This window comes from Varroa destructor, unplaced genomic scaffold (genome assembly GCF_002443255.2).
Source record: "Varroa destructor unplaced genomic scaffold, Vdes_3.0 BEIS01000004.1, whole genome shotgun sequence".
Taxonomy (NCBI): Eukaryota; Metazoa; Arthropoda; class Arachnida; order Mesostigmata; family Varroidae; genus Varroa; species Varroa destructor.
In genome coordinates, this window is record NW_019211457.1 from 37437777 (window position 1) to 37460063 (window position 22287).

The 22287-nt window shown below is 42.5% G+C and overlaps 1 protein-coding gene and 1 long non-coding RNA gene across 7 annotated transcripts in view; one reads left to right on the forward strand and one right to left on the reverse strand.

Annotated features, from left to right (window-relative positions):
- Positions 1-22287, forward strand: part of LOC111250046 (uncharacterized) — a 107978-nt gene that overhangs the window by 23603 nt on the left and 62088 nt on the right. The window contains exon 1 of one of the 6 annotated variants that reach the window (XM_022804653.2): positions 7760-10499. The exons of the other annotated variants lie outside the window; for them this stretch is intronic. Coding sequence (XP_022660388.1) covers positions 10367-10499 — 133 coding nt within the window. The 5' untranslated portion in view covers positions 7760-10366. Of the gene's footprint in view, positions 1-7759; positions 10500-22287 lie in introns of those variants that run through there. 6 annotated transcript variants of the gene reach the window in all.
- The window catches only part of LOC147756154 (uncharacterized), a 47217-nt gene continuing 25078 nt past the window's right edge, over positions 149-22287 (reverse strand). The window contains exons 2-3 of the long non-coding RNA XR_015326696.1: positions 14528-14599; positions 149-1736 (exon numbers count right to left, since the gene is read on the reverse strand). This is a non-coding gene — a long non-coding RNA (uncharacterized LOC147756154). The remainder of the gene's footprint in view (positions 1737-14527; positions 14600-22287) is intronic.

Genomic DNA, 22287 nt, shown 5'->3' on the forward strand with positions numbered 1-22287 from the left:
AATGGGAAAACATTGCAATAGTAGGAGTAGTTAGAGTGATAGTAGTTTCCGTTATGAAATGCTTGCACGTCTATACCAGTGCGCGAAAATTATTATCATACATAACTGAGATTTTACTGACGCTTTAAAGACTGATCCCAAACCAGAGCCAAGCAAAAGCATCCAAGATTTATTCGGCCTCAAAACACATTACCACTTTGGTTTTACACATTACACAGTTGGTTTATCTAATAGATAGACTTGTTTGAATTTGATTTACGACATGATAATATAAAAAATACTATAATCTGAGCCAAGTTAAAATCACACCTATGAATTCATAGGTGTTAACACGAGTGTTGTGTCAGTGGTCGCCGCTGCAGTTACTTTACCAGTTAGGTATACTTTATTAGTTAACTAGGTAAGTATAATTTACTGATTGAGTGCTATATATTAACTAGTTAAACACAGTTCGAGTCGCAATACCGAAGCCTACCGACGCCTGGCAGGTTCTATTGACTCTTATAGTTCCTGAAAGAAATTTGCGATTGCACTAGTAGTTGAAGCTACATATATGTATATGTATACTATTTTATTGAGGGTTTGATATATGCCGGTGTCTTACTGCTTGCCGGTCTGTGAAGCATCAATGACTCTTACATGATCCCAACAGATTTCAGCGGACCCATTGGATTTTTTCTTCTGCAGCACGGCTTATTGTTTCTACAGCACGATGATGATTGTTGGGTTCCGTGCGCATGAGATTGCCTTGTTTCCTGTTAGTCAAAAACTGAAAAGCCGCAATGACATATGTACTCTTCTACATGACGAACAAAAACACCTTGCTCCTGTGCAGCAGAAGCGGCAGTTGCATATTGTGAGTGGCTTGCGCGAGTAGCTGGTCTGTTCTGGGTCAAGTACGAAAATGCAGGCGCTACTATGTCCTGAAGTAATTGCATGGAGGAATTAAGAGCGCATGAACCCATCCTGTACTCCACAGGCATGTCTTTGCTACTGCCGTTGTCGTTTCCGCCGCGAAAGCAGCTACAGCTGCAGCTGGGAAGTCCCTCAGCCCAACTAGTCCGCAGTAGACTTACCAGCAAGCCAACTCCTTTTATAGAAGGAAACACAGGAGAACGGGTGGAATACTTGTCGCAAAGGTTCGCTGTCGACATATTTTCCATTCAATTTCTCTGCCCGGCAAACCACTTGACGAAGCACTCAACACCCACCCACCCGATCAACAGCTCACCAATGTTACGCTGTAAGGCCGGCTCCGAATGACTCACTCTTCAAAATTCGCAGGCTTATTGCTTCTGATCAGGCAGCTAACAACCCTCACAACCTCCAGGCCTCGACCCCTGCTACCGATTGTGGGAACCGACAGTTGACGGGTGGCGGTTGGCATAACTATTACATTTTTGCATCTTTACATTCAACATGACATTGCCCAAGGTTCGCGTCCTGTTCGCTTGTTTCAACAGTTGCGGCGGCAGCGGCGGCGCTGATTCTTGGTGGGTGGGGGGCGTCAGTGTAAGAGGAAGCGGCGAAATGCTTGAGCGAAACTCTCAAGTGTCCCGGCTTTTCCGAGAAAAACCACTTAAACGTTACGGACGGTAACTTCTCCCTGTAGCCATGACTAGTGAGAGTCGATGAGAGCTGTGTTTCCTATAGGAGCTCCTTTCTACCTCCATCGTCAACTTGATCTCCGACAGTAGCAGCGTTCCGTCCTCCGCCTCGTACAGTCTACTATTTCCCTTTAAAGCGTACGCAAGAAATCATTTCCATTTTTAGTTCACATCTCCAGCTGAAATCAGCAGCCACCCATGCTCGTCTACGTGTATCCTTCTGGTACATATTATTTTACCGTACTTTCAGACACTGTTCACCATACATGTCAAACTTAAGCGTTCCCTGTTATAAGAAACTCAATCGAGCAAATTGTGAGCGGGAAAAAGAAATTCGACTCCGGACCAATAGAAGTGCTCCGTAGTACTTAATGAGTGGGGCGAATGCATGAACCCCGCATATACGCACCAAATAAACTGAAATTAAGAACTATACTTGTTTCGCTAACAAACGTATATGAAATTCAGACCACGCTTCACATGAGGTTGATGACGCCGGATCACTAACCTATCTGTAACATTACCAAAAAAAAAACAATGGCCTGATAGTTATCGTAGCTGCACAGATGTTAGCCTCTGCTGCTGTCCCTGCGACTTGTTAGTTTGTGTGTTGTTTCTATCATTGGCACTTTTATTATACCTGCAGCAGTCTGGACCCCCCGCCGGGAACTAGCTCCAGCTAATGCTTCTCTGTATCAGAGGAATATTTGGCTGCAACTATGGTGGTGGTAGCTGAATGTTTCTTAGGCTATCGTTCTTGGTCGTCAATTAACTTAAGCTTTAATTTTGCCCTAGGAGCGGTGACTAAACGACGTCGCAATCCATTACAGTTGCACGGTCCCTCACTCTTCAGGGGGGTGGATATAATGAAGAGACAAGAGCTCTGTCGACGTAATCGGGTTTTCTCTAGGCAGAGGTGCGGGTTATTTCTTTGACCTGCAGCCTGCTGCAATGATGTTGGACTAGTGAATGTATGTCTAAATGGAGCCTGAGTCATGTGGCATTGGAGCAGTTTTTGCATTGGAGCACCTATACATCGGCTGTTAGAACAGAATGGAACTGTCTAAGCTTACAGACTCGAAAGCGAAACAGGCCGCTTTCGTTCCTCCGACCGACCGCGCTGTACGGGAGTATCTGTCAGGTTCCCGTAAAGAGGTCAATGCCCAACCACAAACAGTGGCGGCGGAATGCGGAGGTCGTCTTCGCATCGCCGACGAATCATCACTCGTCGGCACTTCAAAGACGTACGGATGGGCCGCCCAGGGGCAAACAGACAGGAAACTAGTAAAAGAACCAGCTATTTTTTATTGGCGTACGCAACGTTATGCAATAATGGCCATTACGGTAAATACACCCGTAATACGTTGACAAAACCGGCAGCTACTACTAGATTTACGTATCTGTTTAAATTCTACTAGTTAGGTAAAATGTGTTAAGATAAGATAATATGTCAAGTAAGTGGTCTATCGCGTCAAATCTACATATTTTCTCTGTAGTAAAGTAACGTGCTTAAAGTTACAAGCTAGCTTATCGCAGCGGTAACTAGTACTCGACTATAAGTAAGCGTTTCTATTCAAGCAATGTAGGCCACTCAGAGACATCGTCGTGTCCCGGTGGCCGCATGAAATCATGCTAGTTGGCGTAAATGTTGCAACGGAGTTGTGCTCGTTGCTGTTCATATATCACAGCTTCGGCAGTTTCTATATTTGTACATCTTTGCATGATTCTGTTTTTCTCGGCGTATAGATATGGTCCTAGTTTTGCTTATTTGCCGTCTTGTTGGCCTCCATTCTTTTGCTCGCTATAATTTAGAACAACAGGTGTAAAAACATAACATAAACGCAGCCGCACCAGCTGCAGGCCTAACTACTCGACTGGCCAGTTATACGTATGTGTGTGTATATACATAGTTCTTGCTCTTAATGGAACGAAGTGGTGCCTCTCAAGCGTAAACCCCCCGCAACTGCCGGTGGTTGCCACAGAGTATGCATTACGTCGAAGTTGCCTTCAGCTCCATTTCCTGCCTACAGCCGTGTTGGTAATGGTAAATCGCAGACTCCTTCGCAGGTGTCAACATACGAACGTCAGTGCTTAGGAAGGTTTTTGCGCTAAATAGCTTAAACTATGTCTTACTTAGTTGGAGTTTTATAAGAACCTAACACCGAGCCCACCAGCTACTGTGAGTGGCCACCAGCTGACTCCCGTGATCGCAACGCGTATGTAGACACCACGGACATATTTAAATACTATTTTTGAATGTGCGACAGCTAATTAAATAGAAATAGAGCTCGGAAATAATCAGCTATTTTACGATAATGAAGCATTCTTTGCTGTGACTATAATTCCCAAGCGATGGAAGACTCAGAGCAGTGAACGCGTTTCAGATCGGCTGCCGTTTATATTTCTTAGCATCAATTGTTTCCACGCAGAAACAACGCAGAGAGAGGCGATACAGGGAGAAAGGACGCAAGCCAATAAGACGATGAACGATTTAAAACGGCTATTTTAGATATGTCTAGCTGGCTTGCGATAGACAATGTAAGTACGTCAACGTGCACGCGCTCTGTGGAGTAACAGATCTTTCGTCTCGTCGCCGTCGTGCTCGTAGTTAGCAACGAAGGCGAAAATGACAGCAAGCAGCACCGAAAGCAGTGGCATATCCGCACCCTTTCTCTGTCAGCCCGAATTTCGCGTTGCATGATCGCGTCAAATAGCAATTTTAAAATGGACGTAAGAAAAATAAGTTCATTGTGCGCTATAAAAGGCCGCCATTGACTAAATGCCGCCGACGCGACACTTCCTGTACGCATTGAAACAAGTACGACAATCACGGCGCGACCGTTCGGTGGCGTGGTAGTATCATGTCACACGCCATTAATTTTGCTTGTACACACGCTGCGTACACACAGGCATAAGTCGACACCCACCCACATGTGCGCCCCATACTCGTTTGTAAGTCATTTTAAATATTAGCATTATTTTTTTTTGACGTACGTGATTCTGTGGCATCGCGTCATCAGCATAAAATTCAGAATTTTGTTAGCTATTTGACAACCTATTGCGACCAACTCGAGGTAACGTTTAATTTACTTCGTTTGGTAGCAGTACCGAAAATACCACGCCGGCCGGCTTTGTATCTAACAGCCTGTGTTTTTAAGGCCTTCACATTTCACTGTGGCGCGGCAAAGCTACCGAAATGGACGTAGGTAAAGTTGAGCCAGAACGAAAAGTTGCCTGTGGACACACTACAACGGATGATTCCGAACTAAAAGCATACGGAGGATAGCAAAATCTTCAAAGAGACAATGGAAGCACCTATCACTGAACGTGATCAATGTAGAAGGCGCGCTTGGCCTTTAGGGATTGCGGTGACGGCAGCATCGGCAGCCTGCCACAGTTTTCCTTGCTGCCGTTGACTAACAAAATGCTTCTTGTCCTAAAGAACATGCCACGCCCGTTCACTTCGTTAGCTACTCGGCTAGCCAAAGTTAGTTAGTGTCCTTCTTTTTTTCATTATGGTTACATATACGTGTTCGAAGCTTACCAAATTCAGAAAACAACACATTTAAAAATAGTATTATGGACGCTGTAGATATTAACCGCGGATAAACCCAATCTGAGTGTTAGGATGCGTCTAGACGCGTCTTTGCGAACCGTTTTTAGTCGCAGGAGCGATTACCATCTGGAATCCCATTTAATTTCTGTGGTTCGTAATAGACCTCTTTCAGTTCGACAAATTCAATCTATTATATATACTTGTATCATCCTTTATTTACTAAAATAATGGCAGCGAGGCCTGTATCGAGATGTATCGACATTGGCTTATTCAATGCGGGGTCTTAATTAAGATTGCCAAGCTGCCTCAGACACCACAGCAAGACATTGATGACTAGCACTGCGCGTGCGTATCTTGATGTTTGTGCATAATTTGTTCAATCAGGAAGCGGATTATGTTGATGCACGAAAAACAATATCCAAAATATAATATGACATATATATATATATATATAACGTAGGATGGCTTAGTGGGTACCGTACTCCTATGCTAATCTTAACTAGGGACACAGTCTAGGTTCGAACCCGTGCATAGACAAACAGTTCGTTTACTACTACACCAACCGTGGTGTAGATAATCGTTTCCACTCGTTCCAACAGTGGTGGCAACAATTGTATGAGGTATGTACATGTAGCCTACATGTATATTTACAGTGGTCTTGGCATTTTGAAAAGCTTAATTGAATGAAGGTTTTGAGTGAGGACTTATAACGTTCATGGTGTGGTACAGACAACCACCTCGCACGTCGACCTGCGGCAGGACACTCCTATCATACACAATGCTCCGTAAAGTAGTTTTTAACTATGTCTGTGTACGTAGATGTGCATAGTTGTGATGCACGCACAGCCGCGGGCCATATTTATGGTAACCTTGTTCAGACCTACGGAGAGAACTAAGAGCAAGTTAACACCGGTGGCTACGATTATAGCAGAATCGGGAGTTTGCAGGATATAGACAAGTGCGAATCCCTCAATCGAAAAGTACCGCTCGTCGATGTTCGTCTTTGAAGAGAAAACCACAGTCTAACAATTTTGCTATTCTATTTTGTAGTCACATTGTTGTGCTCACCAGGTGGTATCTTGTGCAGCAAGGCCACTGGCCGTCGGCCGGTTCTGAGCCAGCCGTTCATTCAGCTCCTTTGCCTTGTCCTTTGATTGTAGTACATTGGATCCCTGCTTGGCTCAACTGAGAATACTTGCTAGTCTAGGTTCCACACGCACACGGGGAAATGATACGCACGGTGCTTTAGCACGGATCGTAGCGCTATGTAGCGGTGTCGTAGGTTAAGCCGGAGGGTCTTTGCCGATAGGAGCTGGCCAATGACACAAATTGTCAGACCTACAGGAAGCCGCTGCGGTAGTCTAGACCGTCTAAGTAGCCGACAATGGGGGGCGCTTGCTCTGAACGAGGGACAGTTAGTCTAAGTGTCCTCGAACCGGCTGCAGGACATGCCTGATAGGGGGAATATCATGATTGTCGCCTCTATATCAGGCCCGCTCCACGACGGCAGTGATCCCCCAGAGACCGATCCTTGAAAAGTTCAAAGCTCACCAGCAACCGAACACCGAACCACCGTTCTGGGAGAGTTCTTTTCGTCTGGTGTTACCTTAAGTTTCCAAGTTGTTACAATGGGCGTAGGTAGCTTGCCTTTAGCCCTACTACCGGATACGCAGCCAATGAGCAGAGCGTACAGATCAGCATGCCTAACATGCCTAACTACTATGCATTCAACATGGCCTTTTTACTATATTATGTCACCACAGCATGACTATCTAGACTTCTAAATCGCGACGTTCATTTTAATGAATAGACTAGGACATAATTCAAGTAAGATTATACTACATCGCTTCGTGTGTGCCGACGTTAACGTATCGGAAAAGGGAGAGGGCGTAATCAAAAGTCGAAAGGTTGAACGAGCAGCCGTGAAAAACAACCGAAAGGGCATAAGCCTAAGAAAAGGAACCTGAAGAATCGCATGCAGTGATTAGCGCTAACAATGTATTTCACTGCGTCAAATGGTCACGTCAGATTGAAGTACATCGAGTGTTCCTTGACATCTCGGTTTGTTAGCAAATTCAACCTCGATGAGGTCGTCGTTTTTATTCCTTTTCGTATGCACAGGAAGTTTACTCGCGTTTAGGCGCTGCTTACCAACCTTAATTTCTTCCTTGCTTCCACCATAGCTCAAATAGAGAGTCTTTAAGAGACTTCGAAAAGCGGGCGTAAAGAATAAAAATTCAATCAAATTTTTCCAGTTATAAGGAAGAAAATGTTTACTGGAAAGCTCGTCGAGTGTGGTTAGCTGTTTGCTGAAGCTGGTGTGGCTATGATATTTCGAAGAGATTTATTAACACGACAAAAGTTATAATATTCTTTTAGATTTCATAATTATTTATATTGTCATGTTAGTGATTTTTCGTGTTTATTTTGTACCTCTATTACGCTCACATACATATTTACGCATAGAATAATATATAAGATGGCGCGTCGAAATTAACGATCTTTCAGTTACCCTGTTCTTAATACTGTATCTGAACAAAAGTATGCCCTAAAGGTGTCGTTCCGGGCGATTATATTTATTCAATACAAACATCATTCACCGCGATGACACTCGAGACCTAAGCTATTGACTAGTATTCAATATTCTTTGTTTAATTCGAAAAATGGGTTTTGAAAGTTGACCTATGTGTGTAATCATGCGTCAAATAATATTGGCAAGTAAACGAAAAGTTCCAACCGGTACAAATTTTGGATAGTTAGCAAACCAAAACTTCGGAATAGGAAAAAGCAAATTATCTCTTTATTATAATATACTTTTGAGCCCTTTAGACTTGTGAAAATTGGCCTTCTCAGTTTGTCCCGGTACTTATCGGATTTTTCGGGGAGCCGTATAAAAGTCATAAATTTGGCCGTTGGCAGTGATCGTGTGGATTGTGGGCAATCAATCAGCTGACAATGTATTTATCGCATTTATGTATCGCACACTTTTGCGATCCCATATGTGCATCACTCTACGTGGTACTTCCTTTCCCCTCATCACCATCATCGCAAAAACCATCTGAAGTGTTTAAGCGGCTATAGAAATTGGCCGTGACTGTTGTTCTTGCAGTTTGCCTGAGAAGAGACCGACTAAAGTTGTAACGCACAGAAATTACAACAATTCTTTAGGTTAGAATAGAAAAACTGGGAACACGTCACTACGTCTGAGCATTTACTAGTCTTTTTCCTTTGTTTCAGAGTAACAGTATGACGTTGATCCCCACTTTCACTTGTCCGTCATTCGTTAGTCGTCAGACGGCTAGCCTCCGCGTAGTTCCGGCGATCCAACTCGAGTCGACCTTCGTGGAGACTTTTCAATATTGGCGTTTCCTCTGTCTTGCTGCTAAAATCCGTGTCTAACTTGGCTGCAAATGAAGTAGCTCCGTATTGCCGATGACCGTGTCGTCATCCACCGGCCCTCACCAATAGCGCAGGGGACAGCTGGATGAACGAGTGAACAAGAAGGGCTGACAGTTCGTGTGTCACGGACAGGGCGATAGCGGCGTCCGTAGTTGATTAAAGCAACGTATCCTTTTCGACGGACTACCCCCCACATTGTGAACAATGACCACGTTCGCGATGATAATGACAGCAGCAGGTAGCAGGCGGCAGAGGAGTTTTGGCAGGTTCAACAGCGGTAATAATGGTCCCTCGATAAAGGCAGGGTGCCTTTGGGTTCAGTAAACCCTTTGACCTCCTTCCCTCCGTCCGTCTCCCCTAAATAAGGGAACAAGTGAACGATACGTTTGAGTCACAGTGAATGTAGTCGACCGATGCAGACACGGTAACCCTTCGTCAAGTCCGTCAGTCGGTTTCCATTCATCCTTGCAACACAACGGGGCTCGTAAGCTATTCGTTTAGGTTCTGGCTAAGCAGTACAGTATCGGTATACTGAATATAAACCGCGACCCACTCTGCTAAGCGATGTTCAGTTTGTATTATACTCGCTTGTCCGGCAGGCAGCTCCCCGCTACCCATCAATTGATGAGTCACCAGAACGGCCGTATCATGTTTTTGTACTACGCTGGGTGCGCTGCCCCTCGAACTGCCTTGTTACTGTTAGAAATGATGTCAGTTTTTGTGAGTACCGCAGCGAAAAAGCTTGTGGAGATGAGTGGGCGTGCGGCGTAAGTAGAGTCATCAGTTGGCCTCACAGTTTCACAGCGCACATTGTAGCATACAGAGGGAGAGAGAGTACTTGCACCTTGCCTAACAAGGCCGCACACAAAAGGACAGACCGATTTACCGTTGGCCAGCGAAGCAAAGCAGGTTAATCGTCCAGCGAGGGAAAGGGCATCTCACTGGAAGCTTTATTTGAAGGGGTAGCTACCCTGTTTTGCCCCCATTGCGACCTGCTGAGCCCGTCGCCTTTAGCTCGGAGGTTGGCGGGCACAATTTGCTGTTTAATGCTGCGCTGTTAACCACGCTACAATACAAAAGCGTTATAAGGTTTTTATCGCCGCTATTGGAGCCGCGATGAGCCGAGTAAGAACAGTGTTTGTTCATTCGATGCAGCGATCGAACGCACTTCTAGAACGAAAGGTGTTACGCATTAACTCCGCAACTTCAGCGCAAGCCGGAGTTCTCTGTTCTACATCTTTGATGCTCTTGTTAAAGAGGGTAACGCCTCGACGGCCCGCAATAACGGCACCAATTGAGTACACTGTGATAGAGAAAAATCTGCTAATTGTGCTATGTATATAGTGAAAAAAAGCACCTGCATAATTGGAAAAAACTTGGGTGTTGCTTGAGGTTCGGTTGATCAGTCAACATTAACCGTAATTAAAAAGGCTACGCAAGGCTAGTTTTTAGAGAAAATCTGGAAATTGCATCTGGCGAGAAGACCGCGTTGACTTAAACGGAATTCACCATCCGTCACCTCAGTGATTTTTCATTGAAGTAAAACGTAACGTTGAGAATTGTGAGCTAGATTTTTCCAAGTGTTCAGTACGCGTAATTACCTCGAGTTGGGTAAAAAATATCCACCGACTCGTTGTAGATAGATAGTACAATCGACAAATTAAAAATAATAGTAAGTCCTGTTTAGAATGGGTGTGTTACTGATTTGTGTAGCCCACAGGTTGTATCTATAATTCTGGCATTGTTGATTAGTGTGATTGTCCGTTGTGTCCGAGCTACTTTGGTCCCTGTCGTAAATATTAGAATGGACGTGATCGTGAACACCAACAATATTTTGGTTCACAAGATAGTAACCGGCTTCATACGGAACAGCATAGCGTTAACTCAGCATCGGCGTGAACAGCACCAACTGCACCAGCAAGAACCACCACCAGAAGGTATTATGTTTTTTTTTTTTAGTCAAAAACAGACAGCAAATAGATGCTATAACAGTCCCAGAAATTATAAGGATCTCACTTGGCCTAAATAAGCTCTGAGTAGAACGTCATAAAGGCACCACCGCCTCGCTGTTTCTCTGATCTTCGCTCCCGTTTTTCATTACTAGCCTAACACTGAGAGAGACAAATTTGTGAATGAATACATATTATACATGCAACGAAGCGTAGTCTGGCTGTTTTCGGCGTTACTGCTCTATTCACAGAGATACGGGGTAGAACACCTACGCTAGAATACACCACAATTGCCTCTGTAGTATTCGCGATGTCCATTGATTTTTGAAATCATGGAATCTGACGTAACCTATATTTAATCTATATTAGCCAGGGATAGTGAATACTGATACTTGTTGTAGGTTAGCAAATTGTGACTAAATTCCACCGGTATCCATTCGAAATAGTGCCATGATGATGATGGGATACTGAATTTCGGAGAAGTTAGTCGCTTACTTTTGAAGTACGTTTCCCTTGGAGTGTTTGACGAGAAATCGCTTGCTCCTTCAAACATTTCTGCTTCACAAGACGCGCATTTTGTTCGGATTTTAACTTCGTGATTGGTAACCGGAGCCGGCCACTGTTGGATCACCCTTCAAATAGATATTCTCTCGCCATTTTATCCGACATGACCCTAGTTTGTCGTCCGCCATTGTAACCTATCATCCTCAAAATTCGTCTCCTACGTGTAGAGCTTGTGGCTTCTCGGTAGTTCGATCTGACATCGGTAAAAAATATTTCGTGAAAATATTGTTCATGCTCATTAAATAGCTTTAGTTTAATATGTTTGGTCAGAAATGTTGACAACTTGGTTTTAGTAGTTAGTGGGAATAGAAGTAGAAACAAACAAAGTGGTAGCGATGTGGTTCTGGAGAAACCGACTCTCCTAATTCAACAGAAATATTTAAAGGCATAGGTAATAGATATAGGTAATGTCTAGAAAAGGTAGTCCTGTAGGATAACGGTGGTTATGTATTGTAGAAACAAGGCACTCGTGCAATCGTAGAGCGCAATCTTTGAACACTGCGAAGTATGAACTTCAATAAATCGCGCAGCTGTGCAGGCATCCAACATGAAGTGTACGTTGACACTATTTGTGAAGTATGGTATGGCGTAACGTTAAACGGACGCTGTTGAGAATTCGCTAGATTGCCGTCACGCGCATACAGAACGTTACGGAAATAGGCACGGAGTAGTATTCCTTCACTTAAGGAAGTCCACCTTCCCACTCATTCTCCTCGCCATTTTACGTTATTTGTGTACCCGAATCTCGTGTCCAGTGTTAACGTTTTCCGTCCTTTTTTCAAGCAGGTGATATATCATTAGAAATGAATCAAATCGCAAATGAGTGAATAATTAATTTTATTTAAATTATTCAATGATTTGTTTGGTAAAACAATGTGGAAACACAATACTATATATATATATATATATATATATATATATAATATACAAATACAATATATATCTACGGCCTAAAACGCCTGTGTGTGTTACTAGATATATACAATATGACAATAGTAATCTATGAGTGCTTTGGGATGAAGAAACTTTCACAGAAAAACGTAGCATGAGTTTGTCGACTGAGAGATAGCATGTGAAGCCCATCTGACAGTACTTGCTAGTACTTATAGTTCAATAACTAAAAATTGCAAAGTACAAACAGATTGACTAAGGGTTATTTATCATAAATTCGTTTCTTTAGTACATTGTATCACTTGAAATTGTTTGTGTTAATGTAAAAAAAACTTAGGAAAAATAGCTAGCTTGATAACGCTGCCGGTAATCAACCATAATAAGAAATAAGTTAGAGCCTAATATTTGTCCATTGAATTAGGCGTATCTTCGCGACTATCCTGTGCATCGCGTTCCATGGAAATAGTCAGACCCGATTCTTTCTTAACATAAGCATCGGTTCGTTGTCAACTTTGAAATAGTAGACTTCTACCCTTCCCTAAAGAAGGACAACAGGAGTATAGTGCTCCTTTGTAATACCGAAGGTGCTCCGGTCCCTGTGGCTTCATTTTATCTAAGAGGTATCAAAGCTTTCAAATTTCCAGCTGCCACTTCGGAGCTCCTTGCTTGTTAATTCCGAGTAAAAAGGTAAGCTTGCATTTCCTATGGTTATCGTTTGATAATCTTCATTTCTTCAAGAAAAAAAAATTCTCTCGTGTCTGTTTTACCTGAAGTAGGTAGATGGTTTCCGTCGCAGGATACCGTCACTGCATTTTGGGAGAGCAGTCACAGTAGTCAAAAATGGAGGGCAGCATGTAAATGCAACAGCCGTAGTCAAAACAGTAACGGCATAAGAAAAAGAAAAATCTAAGCGGATTGTGAATCTCTTCCTTAAATAATCTATGTATTCATATATGGCAAGGTAATGTGCAGATTCCGCCAGATGAGTCTGGGTGATGAACGTCCATTTAGACATCTAGAGATATACCTATTTTTTTTTTCCATACAGAAAAATAGGCGCCTCCTTTTAAGTAGGTTGAACTTTTCGGTAACTGTTTGCGAGATACGTTTGAATGTAGGAAAATCAAGCCGTCTAGATTTAGATGGATGCACGGTAAGATTCTGCTGTGTTTCCTCATTTATGGCTATTGTATTGCCAGAGGTATTAAACATTTATGTACAATGTTGTTTTAAAATTGGCAAAACGATGCGCTTTGGTAAAGCTTTTGCTGGTTTGATTTGGAAAATTTCGGTTGCTTGGATTGCGGATGAGCACGCGTAGATGCCATAAATTTAGAGTAGCTTCCAGATATCCTAGGTGTTTTCTGGACACTTCTTTTTAATGCCATTATAAACTCGATTATTTGATAGAGACTTCTACTCTTGATTAGCCGCACTTCTGCTAGATCGTCAGCGCGGCAGCAATAACTTTGTCACTCTACCAACGTGCCTAGCTTTTTTTAGTAGCAGGACTTCGGCAAAGGTTCCTCGTACCCTTTCTTTTAGTTGTTGATGGCTATGCGCATTTCAACAGGCCCTTGTTGGTTCGTTGTGCCGGCCATCGACGAGTTTCGGCCTCAGCATCACTGATATGTCCTCTACGCTCTTTCCATTCAACGCGCAGGCTCACTTGGAGCTAACCCCCGGGTTCAGGTTCGGCTTAAAGCCTTCTCTCCGTCTTGGTCTAAAAATATCGGTTCGATTCTTCCGCTTTCTGGCCTCGTTCGTAAATCATAACCTTTTTCGTGAGTTATTTCGTTTACCGGCGAAAGAGGAGATAAGAACGGCAACGGCAGCCGTAAACTGAATAAGTTCTCATTTCACCTTTTCGTCTACTGTATCCTACTACCACTGGAATCCTTGCATCTGATATAAAGTAGTGTAGTAGTAATGTGTTGCGTTTACGTTACTGCTACTGGCCCCTCCCTGTTCATCTCGGCGCGATTCGTTTCTCGGTCCAGTCGGCTTTTTTGGGGCGAACCTTTTTCACAGGTCGCTTCGAAGCCGCTCGCTCGGATTTTGAGTAGTAACTTGCGCCTATTTTTTCTGCATCCCACCGCCACCGATGCCACTGTGTTTAACCACCTTCCTTCTGCCTCCCGCTCTGCTTTAATTGGCCACTGGAATGAATTATTCCAATCATCCGGCAACAATCTTTAGGCTTTCTCTTCGTCTGCAACCCGTGGCTCGTTCTCACGACCCACCTTTAACCCACTTATCCTGCTAGCCACCGCATTTTCCCGTCGTTTATGTTGTGACGCCCTAGTGATGCTGCCGGGTGCTGTATGCCCCTATGAAAAGGAACTCCTCAGAGGGCACGGACAGAGAAACGATGTTCGCCTTTGCTGTCGCATTGTTTTGTTTTGGTTGTGTCGAAACTTGGCTAAAGCAAGGTAACATTTTCTCCTACTACTAGTACTAAATTTTTCTCGTAATCTTTTGGGTGGAGCATCTATAATATAGTTACAGTCTATTGGCAGCATTGTGTCGGTATCTATGTCATACGTATATATCATGATTACCTGTATTGATTAAAACGGCGGCTATGTAGATCTTGCCCGTTTTCCGCTGGGCTTATTCGCCATCTACGACGTCTGTAAGCATCGTGCAAATAATTAAGAGAAATTAAATCTTTGAAATATAGAAAATCGCAAAAAGGAATTAAAACACTATACTAATATTAGCCTCATCGAGCAGATACTGCAGTTGTGTTCAAGGTCAGAAATGTTTTGTCCGACTTCAGTAGAATTAGTTATTCTCGCACGCTATTAGGTCAAGATTTAATAATTATTGGGAATTGTTTTTTTTTTTTTTTTTCCGTATTTCTCGATTCATGCTCAAGGATTAGTTGTTGTATATATTTAACTATTCTGTTTCCCATTCATTACTGTATTTATCAGATTTGCTATGATTAGGCGGTTGATGGCAGTCATCGAATGTGTCCTCCTCGTGGGAGGATCCTTTTTTATGAGCCTCCTACATCTGGGCAGTCAGTAGGAAGATCAGTAGGGTCGTTGAATCATTCTACGAAAGGCTGTTTGCCCATGCTCCTAGAAAGGGAGTTTTTTTTTAGTCTACACTGACGACCTACGCTATCGACTGGCGGATTGCAAATAGCGACCTTTGCGAGAAAGTTGTAGGACTCATTCCGATCCGCACTGATCGAGATATTCATATGGTGGCAGGACTAGTCAGCTGCGCATCGTCTTTCTGTTGATGTACGATGACTCTCTAGGCTGATAGCTCGTTTCTACATTTTAATTGTTATTGGGATTCATTTCAGCGCGCAGATAATGTTAGCTAACATGTTCCGTTAGTAATCTTCAAAAAGTACAGAACCGCAAACGTAAAACGTTGCTTGTTTGTATGCACAAGGTGAGGGTACAAGTTTCACAAGTTATCTATTTACAGTTATAACACATACGTATTACCAGGGTTGACAAGTGGATTTCGAGGAAGATTCGTTTTGAGAGACGTACACGCATAGAGAGAACTGTTCTATGTTTAATGTAATATTATAGCAAGTAATAGGGTTGTGGTAGACATTTTACATATAACCAGTTTGTAGCGCAACTAAGTATTCATTGAAGACTCGTAGTTCGATCCTATTGGACTCTCATATTTCGTCTTATTAGGGAAAGCCAAATTTAAATAGGGCTGTTTTTTTGCCCCAGTGCGTTGACCGTCTTGAATTTTGTGAATTGGCTATTTAGCGTTCGTATAAGCTGGAGAACCGAGCCAATGATGGTGCATACGATTAATATTATGGATAAAAACAATGACTGAATAAATGTATAGGTGAGATTTTTGTTTGTAGAAAAAAAGATCTGTATTGAAAAAACAATATCTTTTCCGCTACGCCAGAGAAGTATTCGTAACCACATTTATATAAAATATATTATAAAAAATAAAAAGATCATTTAATTTATATCAATTATTATAAATTTGTTTTATTTACTTCTGCTGATGAATGATAATGAGTAATTTCGTCAAAAATAACCTAATGGAGAAATGTGTTTGACTAATTTTAAATACCGCTACATGATAAATATTATAACGAACGATCTGTGCAAATGCTTTAGCTATGAAGTTTTCCCCCTTAACTTTCAGTTACTCATTCACATATCGTCTAAACTTGGTGTCTATCGCATTCGAGCCAATGACACATTGAGTCATTATGCTGTTTCAGCCCCAATTGTCTTTCTTCGGACAAAACAACATGCAAACATGCATGATACTTCATCGTACCATACATACATACACAGAAACAATTGCAAAAAGTTAATAATAACAACAGATCATGTATTTACACGGTACGCTTGTACTGTGGCTATTGTTCCTCTTCCCAATTTTCCTAATATTTAGAAAATTAAGTAGTTCGTAGAATATCTGCGGGTGTTATTTAGAGGTTTTTGTATATCAATAAGTCCTCTGTATCAATCAACGTAAATAGCGGCTAAAAGTTATTGATGCGTTACCCTTTTTGTATATTTTGGAGTTTTTTTTTTTTTTTTCACATGAATTAGCACTATGTGTTATTAACTATGTGATACTAGTAAGTGATACAATAGCTATGGTTTATCTCGTATCTCGAGTGCTCGCTATACAAAGCAAGAAACGTTAGTCTTATTCCAAACTGGTACCATGGAACAACAGAAAAATTGAATAGTTTACGTATTCAAGTTATTAACAACTTCGGCAGCGGACACAGCTCGCCATACAAACGCTCGACTTGCTGAAATATCCATCACTGAAAGCACCATGAGCCACATGGCTTGTAAAATTCCGGAAGAGAAATTTCATGGAAAGACACCCCATACCCCCCACCCCGATGACAAAATGGTGAGAACTATGATGGAAGTCGATTCATCTTGAAGTACACTTGTGCTTGCACCCAGGTGTGCTACATACGAAAATACTGTATCTGTTCACTTTAGTTAAATAAATAACGGTAAAAATGATAGACATATAAATGTTAGGTGATTTAAGCGCGGAGTTGAGAAGGAAGCGGAATTGATAGACTCACGGTTCCATCAAACTGTGGCTTATAAAAAACGTTTTAAAAGTAACAGAAGTTCGGAAGGTTAGAGTTTATTATCTTGCATTTCATATGCATGATGGTGCTTTTTTCGGGTGAAAGCTGACGACGCAAGGAGATCATCGCCTTTGCGAGATTCGGCAGAGCGGGCTCACTTCGTTCCTGTACCGCTGCTGCGGCTTGCTTTTGACTGCATATATTTCTTACAAAAGCTGTAGAAAAGATAATACATTACTGGCTTATCGTGTTCTGTAGATATTTCGGTGAGAAGTTTCATTATCAAAATTCTCATGCGTAAGTACATAAAGGCCGGGCCAAAAGTCGTTGCCGATTGGTTGTGGCAGCCCACCCAAGTTAAATTCTCAAAAGGCATAAGGTACAGGGCCTACAACGGACTGTATGCATTTATTCGTAGAATTTTAGTTAGTAATATAGTAGTCGTAATATTTGTACGTGTCTACGCTTCGTAATTTGGTAATCACTAGGTAATTTCGTAATCACTAGGATTTCATGGGATATTGATAGTGGCGCCTTGTTATTAACCTCAGCTACCGTCTTATTTTTCTGCACTATGGCTGCTATTGTAGTACAGAACGCTGTAGGCGCTTTCTCGTTGTATAATGACCTTCAATAATAAGTCAGTCCTGAAAGTGTCGAGTATACAGTATATAACAATGTGTGCATGTGTATATTGGTAATTCGTGCGCGCGTGACCGTTTAAGAACTGCCTCGTCCTTCGCAGTTCTCTTAAAATTTCTAGATGGCTAATGTTGAACCGATGTTCAGTCAGATGCTTATCTAATAGATTGGCCGACAGACCGAAAATGCGTGTGAATTTCAGCTACACGCAAGACCTGGTTGTCGCTGCTGATGCTGTTACCGTTATTGCAGTTGTCGTTGTTATGAGAAAGGATCTCACAAGGGTAGCAGCGCGTTTTTTCGGTTGCGACGCTTGAACCAGGATGCATTTTATATTGTCTTAAATACTACATACCGCTTTAGAGCTATGTTAACTGTAATAATAATCTCCTGTTGGCACTACTGCAACCTTGAGCTAAGCATTTGAGGCCATCGCTGTGCAACGCTGCGACCGCTGTAGATAAACGTCGCTGCCGTATTTTTCTGTTTGTCCGTGCGTGCAGAGGTACTCACGTCTGCACGTTCATATACGTTTGTAGATGTTTTCTACAATGGACTCTGCAAAACGAGTCCTAAAATAAAGAATAAAAAAAAAAAGGTCTAGTAACTGTCACCATTGCGTATGTGCTGATGCGCCTGGAGCTGACCAGATAGGCCCCGAAAGCGATTGGGGCCTATGGGGCTAGTGAAGGACTTTTCCCCATTGATGACTATGGAGTGACAAAGTTTAGTGACGGTGTACAGCAAGAACGAGGCCTATCTAGTCACGAAATGCGGACATATCGCCGTTGCAACTGGCTAACTTGAGTGTGAAAAGGTTCACCACGTAGCGTTTACAGCTTGCCGCGTGTAAATTAGGAGGTACCCATTTCAATAAAATTTATCCATTTGGCTACGGCTACATTTTTTAACGAACACAGACTTCTTCTAGGTCAGTCAGGCGTCGCATGGACCTTTGGGAGGACATTTATTTTATAATAAGTGCTTCTATCGGATGTTTCCAAAAAAAGTCTTACAACAAAAGATTGTTCGAAAGCGCCGTGGGTAGGCAAATTCGTAGTAAATATTTTGACGCGAATTCAGAACTTAAACGCTGTATATTCTTCTTTATTCTTTATTATAAAGTTTTCCTAAAATCCCAATAACAAATTAAATAAACAAAAAGGTAACAATAACAGTAGGTATGTACATGTGTATCTGGCTGCTCTTACGATTGCTGAAGAAAAAAAGGACTGCCATTAACTAAAGTTAACAGGGGCATTTATCTTCAGAGCCGATGATTGTAACTGATTTGGTACACTTACGTTTTTTTTTCACTCAGTTAAATGTTAAATACCGACGATAATAGATCCGCTAACCGATGTCGATCCCATTCGAAAGGACCGATGCGTGTCAGAGGATCAGCAATGTATTTTCTAGGAAGCCAACAACAAAGCTGACATGCCTCTGCGATTCTTACATTTGCGCAAAAATCACTTTTTCCTTCCTAAAAAAGCCAGAAATGAAAAAAGTGGCCATCACAAGCACGGCGGATTATGAGAAGCGATCGACAGATTTTCACTGACGAACTTAGTCCAACTGAGTTATCCCAGCTTTCCATTGATTTTGGCGGATTTAATTGCATAAATATCATTGAGCTGCATTGTCGTTCGAGCTTACCAGCTAGTCAGAATATGGCGGTAATGTGCGTCGCTATCGTTCAACCGACGTGACAGCAGAATTTATAGAAACGGCTTCAAATCGAAGGCCGAAACAGGCGAGTGCAACGAGATGATAATAATGGAAATGCTGCTTCTAAATATGGACCCGCATACGGAACGATGCAGTATTATAGGGGTTTATGTTCAAAATAATAACGTGAGCACTGAATAACATCTAACGAAACAGAATAGATGACAGGCTTATGCAGGTGAAACGAGAAGAATACACAGTACTGCTGGCAAACAGAAGAATATTTTCGTAGAAAACGTGAATAGTAATTTACCTAGCTTCAGTACCTAGATAATAAACATTGTATATGCAGAAAGAATCACGTTATGCACGCTTACCGCGTACCGCTAATAGCGTTAAGACGACATCTTGCAACGTTACCCACAAGGACTTTCGTGTTGTTTCTGTATTGCCATCTTTTTTTATTTGTTTACCTTGGAACTGGTATACCGTACGAAACTACAGTAATGACATTAGAGTGATTAAACTCGTCCACTTGGGTTTTTTTGGAATCATCTTTAGGATATAGAGAGGCTGGCTAAATCAGCTGGTTGAATCCGATTATGTTATCGGGACGTTGCTAAGGCCTCGATTACGTACGTATCGCATTCAACGCTTTTGTGCAGTGGGTCTCCTGTTGTAGCAATCAGCGTAAGCAGCCTATTTTTACTGACAAAGGAACTAAAGGAAGGTCCTATGGGTAAACTGCAAATTTCAAAGATACATAATAAGAAAGATATCCCAGCCCTGCCATAACGGGCAGGTCATTGATTATAGTTGATTTAGTCCTCCTTGCACATGGGCACCAATGTTTTGTTTCAGTCGTAGCTTAACTAGGTAATCATCAACGACTTACACATTATTCGTGAGAACGAAATAGAGAAGAACTGTATTATAATACTAACAAGATGTTGTACTAATAAAAACAAGGATGCGAGGGCCGCAAAATATACATATTGCATATAAAATCCTACACAGCCCAGAAGGAGTCAGCTAACGCTAATGGTACTATAATAACAGGCAATTGATTTCTTTCGTCAAAATAGGATACTTAGGTGAACTTCGGGGTGACGCCTCAGCTCAAAATGCCATTGCAGCTCACTTACTTTTGTAGCAACGTTGACTTGGGTCACTTGCCGTCCCATAGTTGCCCTGTTATTGGCCCAATAAAATCCTTCGCTCGAAACGAGCCACTTCTCGTAAGAAGAGTTTTCTTCCATAGCCTCCCGAAGAGAGGGTTGCTCTTACAGGCCAAATAAAACAGCAATCGCGCCAACGAGGCCGCTTCCAAAAACAGAAAGAAGCGGCCGTGTAACCTCCGAGTCAAGGACGACGCATTGGAGCCTTTCGTCCATTGGAGTGTTTGACGGAGTCCGGTTAACCTATCGCATATATAAATTAATATACGTTTAATGTGGCATACTACTTAATGAGTAACGTTTCTATAGTATCTGGGCACAGTTTGCACGCGATTCCACAACGAGGTCGAGTTATACATTTTTCATGTTGACCTAGTAGATCGGCGAATCTCCTTCGTTTAACGTATGAATTCAAGCACCCAGAACAAGTTCGCGGAAGAGAGGACATCTTCATGGTATTAAAAAATAGCTTCCACTAGCGCTCCTCTCAAGAACAGATCTTGCAGGGGAGAGGGAAAGCAATTAGTCAGGTTGCAATGAGATATGTCTACACTGCATTAGTTACAGTGGACACCTCTACAATCGGCAGTGCAGCAGCCAATAGCAACAACAGTGTTTAGTGGATACAAAGGAAGACCTTCGCTTCTGGACCTTTTGAGTCTCTGTTGCAAGGTTGTAGAAAGAATCACGTAGCTGAAAGACGGCCAAGGATTGGGCAGAATCCTCTGACTTCGCACTCTCCACCCCTTGATCCTGCCGTCCTGGATGCCTTGTGTTTCCTGGTCGACTCAGCTTAACTAAAACCAGGTTATCAGCCGTAAGTCGCCTATCCATCGCTTGTTCCTGAAGTAAACGCAACATTCTTCTTCAAGTAACCGTTCAAGTGGAACCGTTCTAAGCACTCGATCGGTTTGCTGGGACTGCTAAGGACCTCTTTTGTTAGGCTGCTTGGAGTACGCTCGAAGTACGTTACCGCCAGAACTGCAAAGCCGCTACTAAGCGGCACGGCTGTTTCCTAAAAAGGCCCTTTTCGCTCGAGCAGCAGGCCGTTGTCTTAACGAAGAGTCACTCAAAGCCGCCGCTGGTGACTGCGTCTCCATTTTTCCTAGCTGTACGTACGCTACTCGTAGCTCGTAGCTGCTGGACGGGGAGATCTTATTTGGGCTTATTTTTTTCGTTGAATCGATCAACGTTTTTTGTGGCTCTTCGACCTTTTTTCTGACACATTCCGGCTATGCGCCTACACATTCCCGTTTGCCAGCCCTGCCGCCGTCGTAGCTAAATGTGTACTTATCAATGTTTCTTTTATGCCAGCTTCTGATACAAGACGCCTCGTATTGCAACATGTTTGAAGGCCGATCAAAAGAGCTCAAGAGAACCGCTGCAGTATCGCTAATTGTAACAGTACTGGCAAGAGCAGTAATTGTAACGATAACACGGAGAGTACTGAAACAGCAAACTGAATGCGTCTCAGAAGAAAATACATACTATTATAGAAAGTGTTGCTGAAACGGGGAAACGACAAACAGATGTGTAGGCAGAGAAAACATACATGGTCGCTTAATTGACTTAATTAATGAACTCCTACGCTACTATTGCTGCCATATGTTCTGCTGCCGATGCTGTGTAGCGGTATCATCCTACAGCCTCGTTGATGACGAGTTCCGCTGAAAAGTAGCAGAAAATTTGCTTCTGCGCAAGCTATAAAACCGCCACTTGCTTATAACAGAAAAGAGAGACTAATTATACTCCTTAT